Source organism: Planococcus citri, chromosome 4 (assembly GCF_950023065.1).
Source record: "Planococcus citri chromosome 4, ihPlaCitr1.1, whole genome shotgun sequence".
In the NCBI taxonomy this organism is placed as follows: Eukaryota; Metazoa; Arthropoda; class Insecta; order Hemiptera; family Pseudococcidae; genus Planococcus; species Planococcus citri.
In genome coordinates, this window is record NC_088680.1 from 51,431,396 (window position 1) to 51,446,200 (window position 14,805).

At 34.2% G+C, this 14,805-nt stretch overlaps 2 protein-coding genes across 2 annotated transcripts in view; both read left to right on the forward strand.

The window, feature by feature from the left end:
- The window catches only part of LOC135844420 (tetratricopeptide repeat protein 21B-like), a 217,528-nt gene that overhangs the window by 8,623 nt on the left and 194,100 nt on the right, over positions 1–14,805 (forward strand). The window lies entirely within an intron of this gene.
- Positions 2,134–4,800, forward strand: LOC135844070 (uncharacterized). The gene is made up of 2 exons (XM_065362168.1): positions 2,134–2,436; positions 2,538–4,800. Exon 2 carries the CDS (start codon positions 2,571–2,573, stop codon positions 4,644–4,646), a length of 2,076 nt encoding a protein of 691 aa, XP_065218240.1. The 5' UTR covers positions 2,134–2,436; positions 2,538–2,570; the 3' UTR covers positions 4,647–4,800.

A 14,805-nucleotide genomic window follows, 5' to 3' on the forward strand; every position in this document is an offset into this window, starting at 1 on the left:
CCAAAAGAAGAACTATGTGAGAATTATGGCAAAAAGGGATACTTTAGCTATTTCTGGCAAATATGTACCTTAGCCGGGCCTTATAGAAAATGTTGAAGAAAAAAATATTTTACAGCAAAAATTTGATAATTTAAGTAAAAATTAACCATTTGTAAAAATAAGAAATTCAGTACATCTTTTTGCAATTTTTTTCAAAAAGTGAGATTTTTCACATTGAAATCTATTGCAATTTTACGTAAAAAATCGAGACTTTTAAACTGCGAAAAAGATAAAATTGTTAGTAATTGGCGAAGACTTTTGGACAATTTTTAGAAAAAAAATGTTTATAATTTTTTGCAAAAACCGAGAATTTTGACAATTTTAAGCAAAAAGTGAGATTGACTATTTCTGGGGAAAAGCATGAATTTTTGGATATTGTTGGCCAAAAATTATTTTTTTTCGCAATCTTCGTAGAAAATGGGAGAATTTTTTGGTCTTTGACATTTTTTTAGGCAAAAAAGCGGAATTTTTAGATGATTTTTAGGAAGGAGAATGAATACTACTAATTCTTGAATTTTTTTGCTAAAAAGTAACAATTTTTGGTAAGAACGAGGCTATTTTTGGAAATATCGAAAAAAGGTGAGATTTTTATGTATTTTTGACGACAAAAGTGGATAATTTAAGTAGGTCAATAATATGTATGTACTTTCTCAAATTATTCGCTTACTGATGTTACTACCGGGCATTTTTTTTTTCTCATCAAGATGTATGCATAAAATTGAATTTTTGAAATTTAAAAAAAAAATAAATTTTAGTAACTTCATAACTTCAGTAACTTAGTTACTTGAACAGTGACCAAGTACGAGCCCGGAGCGAGGGCAAAAGCTTGTTTCGAGAAGTAAAGTTTTTTCAGGTAAAAAGCGCGTTTTTTGGCTAAACATTTTCTTTAAAAATTGGAATGATGTATTTTTTAAAAATTCAAACACAGAAGCCCAAATGGAGCGCGGGCAAAAGCGTTCAAAAATTCGTATTTTGAGAGATGAAAAATAATGTTTTTTTATAATGAGTCTACCTATGTTTTTGAATCCATAATTTTAAAATTTGGATTTTGGGTAGGTAATTAAAAATTTTCGTTACAAATTAAATAAAAGAAAAGAAAACAAACCCGAAGGAAGTGAGGGCAAAAGTTTGCAAAATTTCGTGTTTAGAAAAAGTGAAAATAGTATAGGTAGGTATGAATTTTCGGTTTTAACATGGGGCCTCTGACGATCGCCAGTCAACATCATAGGCCAGTCTGTGAAGGTGTAAATCAGAGATCCTTGATGATAATGTAAGATTAAGTACTCGTTGCAGTTGTGGACTTCACAACTGCCTGGGATATCTTTTGGTCACTTATTCAATTACGGTGCTCTATCATCAAAGAGATGATCATCACATGTAAATAGATCGCGAATGGTGTAGACGACACAGTATTCACGAAAATATTAAAGTTTATTTTGATAGTTATTTAACACGAAAATGGTTTTATTCTTGAAGTAATTATTAAATAGAAACTAAGAACAACGAAATTAATCAAGAGATTATTTTATAAGATTTAAACATTAACCAAAGTTAGGAAAAGATTTATTTTAACGATGAACGTACCTTCTTGTTGCGCGGTCAAAAAGGTACTTACCAAAAAAGTATTTGTCAACAACAGATGTTGTTGACAAAGTACTTAGAAATCACCAGCCAGTGATTTCTGGACTTCACACGTACACCAAATGTCGGCATGATAGTATCTCACAAGTCCGCCACTGCTTTTCATTTTGAAATTTTGTTACATACTTACCTTGTCCAAAAAGTCCTGCTTTTTTCAAAAATTCTTGCAGTCTTGATCGAGTTTTTTTTATCATTTTTTCTGCAATTGAAACGTTTTGCTCGCGTTTTATGTATTACTTTTTTGAACTTTTTTGGCTACCTATCACAGTTACTTTTCTTTGGCAAAAATTGAATACGAGCCCTGGTTGATAAAATATCCCAGAACTTGAGTGAAATTTTATGAAAATTGTGGAAATTCATGAACATTAGGTACCTATACCAATATACCTAAACCTAACTGATCGAATGGTTATCAAAGTGGAATATTAGTACGAGAGAATGATATCTGTAGCTAAATGCTGGCATACCGTGATTTCAAATCAAACACGAAGTTCTACTCGTATCTCTTCCTTTTTTTGCCCCCTTCCCCGCGTCGTATTTTGTTGCACTGGTACCTGTGCTTGCAATTATTCTTTCGATGCGTGTTGGCCATAATCTCGCTGTTGATCTAGGAACAAGCGTGTATAAAATGAACTGTACCCCTTTATCATGTTTTTTGAAAACAAAAACAAAGTGATTTTGTGTGATACTGATATCGTTGTATTGATGGTGTAATTTGGAATTTTCGTATTCATTTTATGATCTTTATATTTTGAGGTAAGCGCAAGTACAGCACAAGAAACTGTTGTATTAGTTTGTATATGAGTTAAATTCGCGTAAAATCGATCGATATTGATGAAAATTTCGACTTTATTCAGTTGTTGCCGTTGTTTAGTATCGAGTTTGTGCAAATGTGGGACAATAATCCAGCCGAATTACGTGCACTGGCGGCGAAATCTTCATGTATACAATTGGTATACGAATGGGCCAGCTGTGAAATAATAGCGATCGATGTTTGGAAAAAGGAAGAAAACTACCGTACATGCCCGGATCACGAATGGTTTATTTGGCAAATGAACGAAATGCAGCTACCCCGCAGCCCAGTGATGCCGAATTTGGTTCGCAACCAAATCGAGTTTTATTTACCGTCCATTTTGAAGAAGGTTACTAAATGGATCTGTTACTATCATGATCTAAATTTCTTCCACGATGAACCGGCATCTTCGTTGAAAGAATACCTGCTTAAATTGATTTGGAAACCGGATCGATCGATCGACTACGTAGCTACTGCGAAAAACGTCTTGGCAGGTTCGAATTTTAATGCCATGGAGAAGTACAGATTTGCTTGTACTTATTGTTTTTCGGAGGAAATATGGAATTTAAGAGATATGGCGGAGGTAACGATAGATTGGTGTTTCGAAGAAGAGCCTTTGCTGGTTTATTGGAGTAAATGCTTGACCGGTCAGTTACATACGATAACTTTACCGGCGAACGATTCAATCGAGGAGGTCATGTTTGTCAAAGCTTGGGAAAAATTCGATCTTTGGCAGCCCATGAAGTACTTTTTTGGAAAATTGGACTCCAGCGCTAGACTATTGCAGGGTAAGAACGTTATCTTGCACAAATGTGAAAAATATTTGCACAAATGTGAAAAATATCAAGAAGAAGTACTCACTCTGCTGAACGAATGTGAAAGAGATACCGTGTATCGAGAGAATTTGGAGATACTTTTTTCGAATTACTTTGGAATGCGGGATAATTTCGAAGGTGTGCGACGACTTTACACCACCTTGAAAGGAAAATTGAGTTTCAAAGATCTCACTTATATTTTAACTGAAGTTAGTAGTTTGGCTGTTAGTAATTTCAATGTAATGGCACCGTTGCTAATGGAAATTTGGAACGATGCCAGCGACGAATATAAACAACAGGTTATCTCAACTGGCTTGCGATCACTTATCGCTAAAGAATTTGAAGTTGTGATCGATGATGGGCGGTACGATGATCTCAGCCATAGAGACCGATTACGCGATCCTTTGGGGTTTTTTCGTGCCTTGGCTGAAGCGTACGAACCGCTAGATTTCCTAAAATCGAATTTTTTTTGGCTGGTAATCTGGCAACCGGTTGCTTCTATAGTCGAATTATTCGATGAATTTCAATTCAATGCCGAAGATGTCGAGGAATTGAAAAGGTATTGTCGAAAAAATCCAGATAAAATGAGAGAAGTTTGTTTGGTTTTTTTGGAGTATGGCCATTTTGATGAATTTAGCAGTTTTATATCGTTTTGCTACTCGGATGATAACGCGAGCAGAATCGCGTATCAGAGAAGATTATTAATGGATTTGGACCGTTTTAGTCATACATTGATGCGCATCGATTGGCGAATAGTTTACAAATTCGTCAATGACGTGTTTTGTGACACCTGCGACGGATTCGCGTCTTACTACACTACCCGAATGATACTACACGTTTTAGAGAATTCAAAATTGTACGATCTGACGAAAATAGACAACATCGTGGAATGTATTCACACTTTTGTGCCACACCATACCAATTTATCTCGGGTAAAGGAGACCTGCATTGACTCGCTTTTCAATTACCGTCGATATCCCATTTTCAAATGGACTCAGTTTGAAAAAATATTGATTTGGTGCTACGGAACTGAAACCGGTGTTGCTGAATTTAAAGAGAAAATCAACGTTTCAGAAATTTTCCTCACTCTGTTAAGAAGCTGCGTTAACCTAGACAGATACGAGTACACTTTCGAAGCGAGTGATTCTATGGAGGAATTTTTGCATTGGTATTACCCCCTGGAAAGTGAAAGGAAAGCTTTCAAATTGGAAATGATTTACTCGTACGGTGAATTTAGCCTGATTGGGGAATTGCTAAAACAGAAAGAGTATCGTCGAATTCGTCGATGTATGTTGAATTGGTTTTTTGAAAACAACGCCCATGAAATAAAGGAATTTATTACTAAAATATACGTGTAAGTTTGTCAAAATAGTAGTCGATGGATGAATGATTAAATTTGTTAGTAATTATGATGCGTATATAGTTTACTTTGTCTGTGATTCCAAATCTTTTTTAAATATTTATTTTATATTTCGTAATTCAGTTATCGTAATATATTTGTGATCTGTCTCATTGTTGTGATATTTGGAAACGTCGAATGGAAATCATCGCAATTCAAGTACCATTTTTAAAAACCAACTCGGTTCGTTGCTTGCTGAAGGAAATTATTGTACAAGCTTAAATTAGGACGTTGGTTATTGTTTTCAAACGTGGAAGTTTCATAACGTAAGTTTTTTATCCTGATTTCCCTTGCAAGAAAATAAAATCCAGGCTTGCATAACGGTTAGCTCATCATGATTCTATAGTTTCAAGGTAAGGGACCATCCAACTACTTCATTTTGGGACCATATCGGTTTTACCCATGTACATATGATATTCTTTTTTTCAATTTTTTTTCCTTTTGTCGAACTGCGAAAACATCTTAACCAAAGGACTTTCAATGATATTCGCTCAAGTTTGGTGTTTAAGCTTATTTTGGCATATTGAATTCGAGTAGTTCGAGTGAGAATAATTTTGATTGGGAATTCGCGATGGTCAAATTTTTAGGAGGCAGAAAAGGAGGGTGAAAAAAGGTCGTAATAGAAATTTATCAATGAGAAATTGAGAGTTGTTTAATAGGTATATCCAAAGAGTATCTATTTAATGGGGTGGAGGGGGAGTCACCTACCCCCCAAATTCGCGAACATGCAGGCATTTGAACTTTATTAAAAAAGTTTATTTTGAGAAAAACGTGTTTAAAGAAAAAGTAAGAAAATCTCTGCATTTTCATTTTTTTTATGGTGTCAAAATGTAAAATAAAAAAATACCATTATCAAGAGATAAACAAAAAAAACAAGCAATAAAAAGTCTTGAAAATAAAATCAAAAAATTGATTATTTTTGAAAAAATTAATTTTTTTACATTGTGAATTTCAAGTTGATTTTAGATAAAAATGATAATTTTAATTTGAAATAAAATTTATCAAAATTCTTGTTAAATTAGTAGGAGAAAAAATGAAAAAGTATGTACTTACTTTAGCAATCAAAGTCTTGAATAAGATCGAAAAATTAATTTTTTTGGGAAAATTATTTATTTTTAACGTTTTGAATTTCAAGTTGATTTTATAATTTGAAATTAAATCTATCAAAATTTTCATAAAATTGATGAAAAAAAAACAGAAAAAAAGAAAAAACGATCGAAAATAAAAAATCAAAAAACTGATTGTTTTTGAAAAAAATAATTTTTTTACGTTGTAAATTTCGAGTTAATTTTGGTTAAAAATGTTATTAAAAATGAAATTTATCAATTTTTTTTAAAATTAGTAACAAAACATGTAAAAGTAGATAACAATAAAAGTCTTAAATAAAATCAAAAAATTGCGTTTTTTGATGACAATTAATTTTTTTTGCGTTTTGAATTTTCAAATTGATTTCATAATTCAAACTTGAATTTATCAAAATGTTCATCAAATTGATTGAAGAAGAAAAAACAAACAATAAGTCTTAAAAATAATGTCTAAAAACTAATTTTTTTGAAAACATTATTTTATTTTTCATTTTTAGATTTTTTTGGGGTCTTCTTCCTTGGTATCGTCCTCAGGCCGAATAAAATAATCAACAGTTTACTGGTACAGCAACGAAGACTAGGTAAAGCGTACAAATAATTTTGGTGGTTCATTTTTTGATTCCTTTCCCCTCTGGCCCCTGTGATGCCTCATAATTTGAAAAACGTGCAGCGAATAGTAATCGAGATCCTATTGATAAGATCCGTGCTAGATATTTGGGACCCCTCTGGTTAATTCAGAAACTCTGTGATCTGTTTTGAAGATGAAACGAAAAAATAAAAGACCAAAAATCCATCTCTTTTGGTCTAGAGAAGGATCAAATAAGGTTACAAGCTTAAAACCCCCGTAAAACGCATATCTATGGCACATTGTATGCCAAATTTAAACTGCCTAGGTCAATTTAAGGTACCTAGCTGAGGGTCAAAAATATGAGAAAAATCAAATTTGAATGCATGAGGGGTCATGGTCATATACAATAGATTTCTGATGGAAACTCGATGAACAGGATTTTTTTTCAAAATTGTAAGCCCCACACTCCTTAAAGCAGTCTTTGTTAAGGAAATGTACGCTGATTTCAACAAGCTCTTTAATTTTTCTCTAGATGCATTAGATCAAAAGTTTTTCCAAGAAATGTTCTTAGGGGGGAGGGAGGGGGTAAAATGGAAGGGCCATTACCCTTATATCATTCGGATTATGGTGACGTGATAATTGCTTGTCATCGATCAACACACGTCATTAAATCTGGCTTCAACATTACCCGAGTTTAATTTAGATTGCGAATTTGTACCTCGTTTGCATCATCGCCTCTTTGATGGCAAAGCTGATGCCAAATTCGCCAAAGCCGGATACCAATAATTTATTTTTTCTTCGATATCGACAAATATAACTTTTCCAGCAACGAGTAACCCAGCATCTTCTGCTTGAACTGTTCCACCGCCGCCGAGACTTGGCTCAAATCTTCCAACTCGGTTACCTACTATCTACCGGGATATTCAAATCTAACGTTATATCCTCTGGGTTTATCATCCTTTCCGGTTCCAGTAATAAATCGTGGTCCAATTTCTTGTCCACCAAATTAGCCAACGTGTCGGTAATTTTACCCTCGATATCGTTCGAAACATAGACTCTCTGTCTTGCTATTATTCACTAAAAAGAGGCATTTTCAAGGTGACATTTTGCGATTTCAACGTTCCTGATCCTGGCAGAAATTTAGTTCTAGTTGCTGTACCTACTCAAAGAAAATACCGCCAGCAATCGGCAAAGACAAATTCTAATATCATTACGAAGTCGATTCGCAACAAATAAATGGTATCAGCAAACAAAATACCATAAACGATTTCAAAAACATCTTATTCGTTGCGATTACGATGCACTGAACTGTTTTACGAGTAATACTGGAGACGATATGTTCGGAAATTGTACTCGTCGTAGTTTACTAGTTTTTCCTCCTCACATTTTTCTTTTTTTCGGTTTGCAGTTTTCGAACGATTGTTTTATTCGTGAATTTTACGAGTAAGCGAAACAAAACATCTTACGTGAACTTGAGTATACAGATATGTTTCATTATTGTCAATAAAACCAGAATGTTATGGTTTTTTTTTTAGGTGAATGACATCGTCGTGCTTCGTACGTACTATGCTGTTGTACGAATCACCTAGCGATTAATTCAATACCAGTGTTTATAAAATGAAAAACAATTCGATTTCTTGTTTTATTAGCTATGCTTGGTATGTTGTCGTTTGTCTTGCTGGTTTTTTTTTATTAATTTGTTTATTTATACAATTGTCTGCGTTTTACTATTTGTTTGGTATTTTTATGATGAGAAAATTTTCCAAATGTGGTGGTGACTTTTTCGACGAATGTTGAATTTTTATTGGCGGAGAAAACCGTGGAATTTTCAAGTGAATTTTGTGTCAGCTTTGCTTTTTTTTCTACTTTTCAATTCTAATAAAAAGAAATTGTTGTTTTCAATGTGACGAGAATATGTTCTCTTCAAAACCCTTCACACAAAGGGAGTTGACAATTTTTTGAAGAAACGGAATAAAATCTCAACCTATACTAGGTACATTCATTCATACGAGGGACGACAATTTGAAAACCGGACTTTTGCCATTGCGTGAGTTGTAGTTACATTAGAACAACGGACGAGGTCTCATTTGAAAAAGGAGTGGATTTTCTATTACTGTACAAAATTTCAAGTTGATTGGACGATTTTTGCGTGTTTTACAGCCTCTCAAAGTTGGCAACTTTTTTACCCTCGTTGTGAAAATGAGTGTTGCAAATTTTTTCTCAAGGAATTTTTGCATCCTCAAGACATCTCAGTGCCTTCTCAGCATTTCTACTCCCCAAATTCAATTCCTAGTAACCTTTACTTCGTTCTCAGAAAGTTTTGACCTGAAAATCAAAATTCATTTCATTATTGAGCATGACTGAAGAGCCTCCACTCAAATGTTGAGGAAGCTGCCTCTGAATAAGGCCCTACAGATTTTTGAAGGGCGTTTTGGAGAATAATTGTGGGGCATTCTGTTGAAGGATGACCATGCTGAAGATATTTGAGGTCAATCTCCTCCAAAAATTATTTTACACTCACCTCAGAGGGCGTTTCCTCACAACCATTAGGAAACGCTTTCCCCATGACCTACTTTTTGTGAGTTTTTGATTGAGTGAGCTTCCTCCAACAGTTCCCTATCTCTTTTAAACATCATTTTTGACTTTTTTGGACTTCCACCACTCCTCTAATTCACAGTCGCCTCTCCCTGAACATAAGGACCCTCCTCAAGACTTCCTCAAAGTTTCATGACCGACTCTAAGGAGGATGTACACTTCAAGCAGCTGTATAACACGCAAAAATCATCCAATCAACTTGAAATTTTGTACAGTAATAGAAAATCCACTCCTTTTTCAAATGAGACCTCGTCCGTTGTTCTAATGTAACTACAACTCGCGCAATGGCAAAAGTCCGGTTTTCAAATTGTCGTCCCTCGTAAGTCCCACAACAAAATAATTGAATGTATTCCACGCAGGATACTTTTACTTCAGTTATTTTACACAAAACTTCCTGCATTATTATCGTAATATGGTTTTCATTGAAATTAATATTTTTTAAATTCGCATTTCGTTTCGGCTTTCGGCACCATATGTGGTTTTATTCGCTAATAGCGCTTCCAAGAGGGGGAATTTATTAAAAAATCACAAGAGTCTGGTAATATGTACAATACATACTGATTTGATGCAACTGTTACGTACTGTCTGGCAGATTTTGCGAAACTTCATCCCGATATTATTTCCCCACTCTTGCCCTTGGCCCTTGCACTCTTTCAATTCATCTTTAAGCCACTTTCGTACTCCGAAAGTTTGATTATAATGTTTTCTGCTATTCTTTTTGTGGCATGATACTCGTGATGGTATGATCGATAAGTAGGCGACAATGATCAATTTTATTTCCACACGTCCTATACATAGTAAAATTTTGCAATTTTTTCGTTTTTGGTGGGAAAAATTCCAACGAAGCGATGAACTTTCATTCATCAATGTTGCCTCAGCCACAAAAATACCAAAGAGGTATTTTGTGGCAGAAATTAGGAGAGAGGGGGATGAAGTTAATTTTCCTCCAGACTGGAGAATGGATTGGTCGCAATATTTTTAAAGATACTTGCCAGTTCCAAAACATTTTATAAAAATGAAATGAATCGAAGCTTTTTGTGAATTTTTTAGCCGAATAGTGATGATAAGCCGGTTTTAGAATTTCTAAAATTATGTGCGAATTTTTTTGAAAATTTTCAAAGTTTTATCCTTTGTGAATTTGCTTTTGAATTTTAATACTTTTTTTTTGCGGAAGGGGTGTAGTTGAAGCAAGCTTCAAGCAAGTGACCCTGGTGAACATAAGATGCCTACTGAGATCTCTCACAAAACTTTGCACTCCCCACCCCACACACGCCTCTCTGAAAAAAACCATTCACACCATTGCTACAAGCCCCACTTCAAACGTCCGTCCCTGATAGATTAATAAATACATTTCCATATTTTTTTTTTTTAAATATAAAAAACATACAATCTTAAACTAGGATAGAATTGAGCCTGCATGAACTCTGTTCAGGATCACAGCAGAGACAGTCAGGAGCAGGGGCCCCACTTGGTGCCTACAAACCAGCAGTGTCTTGCCTCCAGGCAGAAGGGGAAAGTTTGTTGGTACTGCTATGCAGGACACCATTGCACAGTATTACCTGGAAAGGAGTAGCTGAAACACTTTGACATATTTATTAGTTTCAAGCATGGTAGATAGATATACAACATAAAATAGTAATATAGCACAACAAAATATTGTATAGCATAAGATGGATTCACAGGCTTTGTTAGGCAAGGCACTCTTGTAGTTGTTGTAGTCTGCTTCACTTAATAAGTAAATCAATGAGTTGTCAAAAAATGAGATGGAATAGATGGACAGTGAGTTCCAGCACCCTAAAGGCCCTTGTTGCAGATCAGCCGCTAATTTGGCACAAAGATACACGTATCCCACAAGTAAAGGCAACACTCAGGACGTGAATGCCTATCAATGTGTGGTCCAAACAGCCAGAGTATAAGTGCAGCGGCACCAGACACTGTCCGGATAATAAAGAGGGTAAGGAAGGATGTAAGCCCCGCTATGACATCACAGTAGTTGTAGTATGTGTAGCAGCGTACATCAAAATTGAGCTGCATCACAAAGCTAAACTCTCATCTGATCTCACCCTCATCTTCCCAATCATAAAACCTACCTGAGTCTTAGCCAGACCGATGAAGGAAAACTAAGTACATAGAATCAATGAGGTATAAAGAAGGAAAACTAGGGAAGGAGAGTCACTCCTCATGAAATAAACAAAATAAAAAAGTATGGGAGTGACCTCTCGACTTGGAGAAGAGAAGAATACCTATTCCATATTAGTCCTAATTGGGATACTAGCCACTGTCTGAGTCAGCTAGTCTTGCTAGTCTAGTAAATGAGCCTCATATTCAGAGTTAAACTTAATGATACGAGTACTTAGTTACCTACTAAATTTACAGACAAATTTTTTTTAAATAATTAAGTGTTTTCCAAAAACAAAAAAAAAACAAAACCATGTACCTATAAATTATTTACCAGAGTGTAATTTTTCGAATCGGCTGTTCCATTCACAAGTGCTCAAAAATTACAATTTTGAAAACTTTTTCGAGTTTTTTTTTAAATTTTTTGATTTTTTTGAAAATATTTTACAGTGTCTACCAGGTTACTAAATCCATCAAAAAATCATTGTAGTTCAACACAGTCTTCAAAAAGTAGTCGTTCTTGCCAAAAATTGAACACAAATTACCAAAAATTAATTTACTCTTAAAATTGAATGATAATTTGTTAAAAATGCAGAAATTATTATAAAAATTAATGTTGAATTATTGATCTAGTTGTTGAAAGAGGTAAAATTTTGCAAAATTACTCGAAAATTTGTTGAAATGCCAATTAGCTAAAATCGATAGAATGTTGTAAAAATTGAGAAAAACATCGCAAAAAAAATTATGGAACATTACGAAAAATTGATCAAAAGAAATGAAAGGAAATCGTACAAAAATATAAAATCCGTAAAATTATCATGAAAATTATTCAAAAGTTGATTGAATTTCAGTGATAAGTGTCATGAGCTCTAAAATTTTGAAAAATCTTGACGTGATGGAATTTTTTCATCATTTTTCCAATGATCAATGTAAAAAATTTCATAAAAATCACCCATCAAAGTTTTATTTCAAACTTACGAAATTTAAAAAAAAAAAGACCCAAAAGTAGAAATTTGGCCTTTTTCAATTCAACTAAGTTTTGATTTTTATTTAACAAGGAAGGTTTCCCGATCTGCGTAAACTTTTTTTTGAACGGACAGCGCTGAATCAAAAGAGTGCGCAAAAATACACCGCCTGCCAAAATTTCGGGAGCTAAAGTGCATTTTTAGATTTTTGGTGAATTTTTGAATACCTACTAAATTTGGGTGACAAATGCAAAAAAAATCAAAACTTCGATGATTCGACTTGATGAACTTCATTTGGTAAAATGTGGTGGGAATTTTAACTCCCAAAAATCTTCTGGAGGCTCTTGAACTGTTCAAAACGGTTCTGAACAGTTTCCAATCGATTCAGGAGGTCCAAAATGGGGCACGTACCAAATTTCAAATTTCTCGGTCAATTTGGCAAAATTTTGATTTTTTTGCATTTTTTTAGTCCAAATTCAGGTAATTTTCAAAAAGTTGCCAAAAATCGACAAATGTGATTTATTTACTTAAATTTTGGCCGGTGATGTATTTTTACATGGTGTTTTGATTTACCTTGGTACGCATCAAAAAATTTCCTGCTGGTTGAGATACCTTCCTTGTTTTGGGCAGTGAGTCAAACTTTTTCAAAAATTCATCAGAAATCTTGAAATTAAATTTTGTTCGGTCGCTCTTTCCATTTTTCGCTGTCTAATCCAAAAAAAATGTCTTCAACTTCTTTTCATTTCGTAAAAAAAAATCACTGATAAGTACCTATACTAAATGTGGCATCATCTTCATCTTCATTTCTAATCACCTTCCAAATGGAAAACTCGGGTACTGAAAACATGGAGGTCACTTTCACCACCGTTGTAGGACGAGCAATTCTTCGATTGAATTAGATAACGATACAGTTCATGAATGACATAGGTACGAAAATACCTGTTTGTAAAATTATACGTATAATCCGGTGGTTTTGTATAAGTTTGAGCTGTTTATGAAGAGCAGGACACTAAAAACATGGCGGATGTGTATGTTTATGTTTGAATTGTACGTACTTACCTTTATCTATATCCTACGTATAGAGCAGCATAGGATAGAAAACTATAGGTATACGTACATAGCTTCGAGCTAATTATAAATTCAGGCGGATTTCCTTAAAACTCGAGAACGAAATTTATCCGTATAATTCGAAAATCGTATTACGTGCCTAATAAGACAAAGTGCCTGGAAAAGAAGTTTCTCAGCCGAGTGCTATACATAGACTACATAGGTAAGTACGATGAGAAGTTGAGAACCGAACGAGCAAAACTCTGATATCTAAAAAACATATTAAAGACGAGCACACCGCCGATTGTTTTTATTAGTAGCGAAATTTCGTGGCTGGCATTTCAAAGTGTAGGAAAATATCACCCATCGATTTCGTGCCATATTTCAATACCTACCTAGGTATGTTTTGGTTAAGGATTAAATTTCATATCGTCAACGACGAATGACAGATTTTAAATACATGTGCCAATGGTACTACGATAGTATATAAGCTTCTCGACGACACGACGTAATAAATTTTATTTATTCGAAATTTATTTTTTATTAAACTCGAAGAAAGTTAGCTAACGATATCGGGCGTTGTATTGCTTTTTTATTTTTTTCTCCACTTTTACTGCCTTTGTAAAAACGCTTCTGCTTTTCTTCGTTTTTTCCCAACTTTGGTTCGTGTTTAACCCTCCACTTCAGTGTTTCTCACTTTGTACACGATGCTATTGCCATTATAAACCCATAGCTGAAGGCGAATTCTCAGCACAAAATCGGATTTTTGTTAAAACTTTTTCTAACCAAGTAATCCTAACAAACCGTTTAAACCGAAAGGTAAATGCGCGTCGAGTTCCGGCCCCAAAAGTGAACTGGATAATTAAAAAATTACACTTGTATTTTGACAACTCATTACAAACAAAAGCTACGAGTATTCGTATAGATTCCAGATTTCATACGTATATTTTATTAGTTCATAAACACGATGGTAAAGTTGGCTTTTTATTTTCGCGCCAAAATGCGCAAACATACTGTCGCAAAAAGCATCAGATCAGACTTTTAGTGTGTAGAGTTAGCGAGGATAAATTTTAAAGGCTAAAACATAAGTATATATATCATTGTAAAGAAATGGAAAATAACAAGCGAAAAAGTTAACATTTTATACGATTGCTTCGGAAGGATTTATTATCCATAAACTTTAGGTTTTTCTGTCCTCTGCAATAGCAATAAATTTCGGATTTTCGTTAACCCTGCTATACACTCTGTGTAGGTATATGTATCGTGCGTATTGTACGAGTATATGTATTTTCGATCGTCGATGTATCGAATATCAATATATTGGATATTTTTTTTCTAAAACGCCGGACACCTTTTGCGATGTGGACAAAAGTCCATTTATGATTTATGTAGGTAGTAGGTACCTACTTGTACGTAAGCAATTTCAACGCTGATACTCGACTGGGTACATTACATGCAAAAATTACTCGTACTTATATTCGTCCAGCAGCTATACTTAGTTGATAAGTGATTATTGTAATAAATTATGTAAAGTATATAAAAACCAGACTCGCCATTGTATCGCAGATTTAATCAGAAACCAGCTAAGTAAATGGCAAATGAAGCTTTGCGTGTCGCATGGAATGTCAATCATGTTTCCTTCAACCTTGTACATTACCCTAAGTATAGGGTTTTATAGGCATTTTTTTAAAGCCTTTTCTTTTTCTACCTTTTTTTTTTTTACTTAGGTACCCGACGATG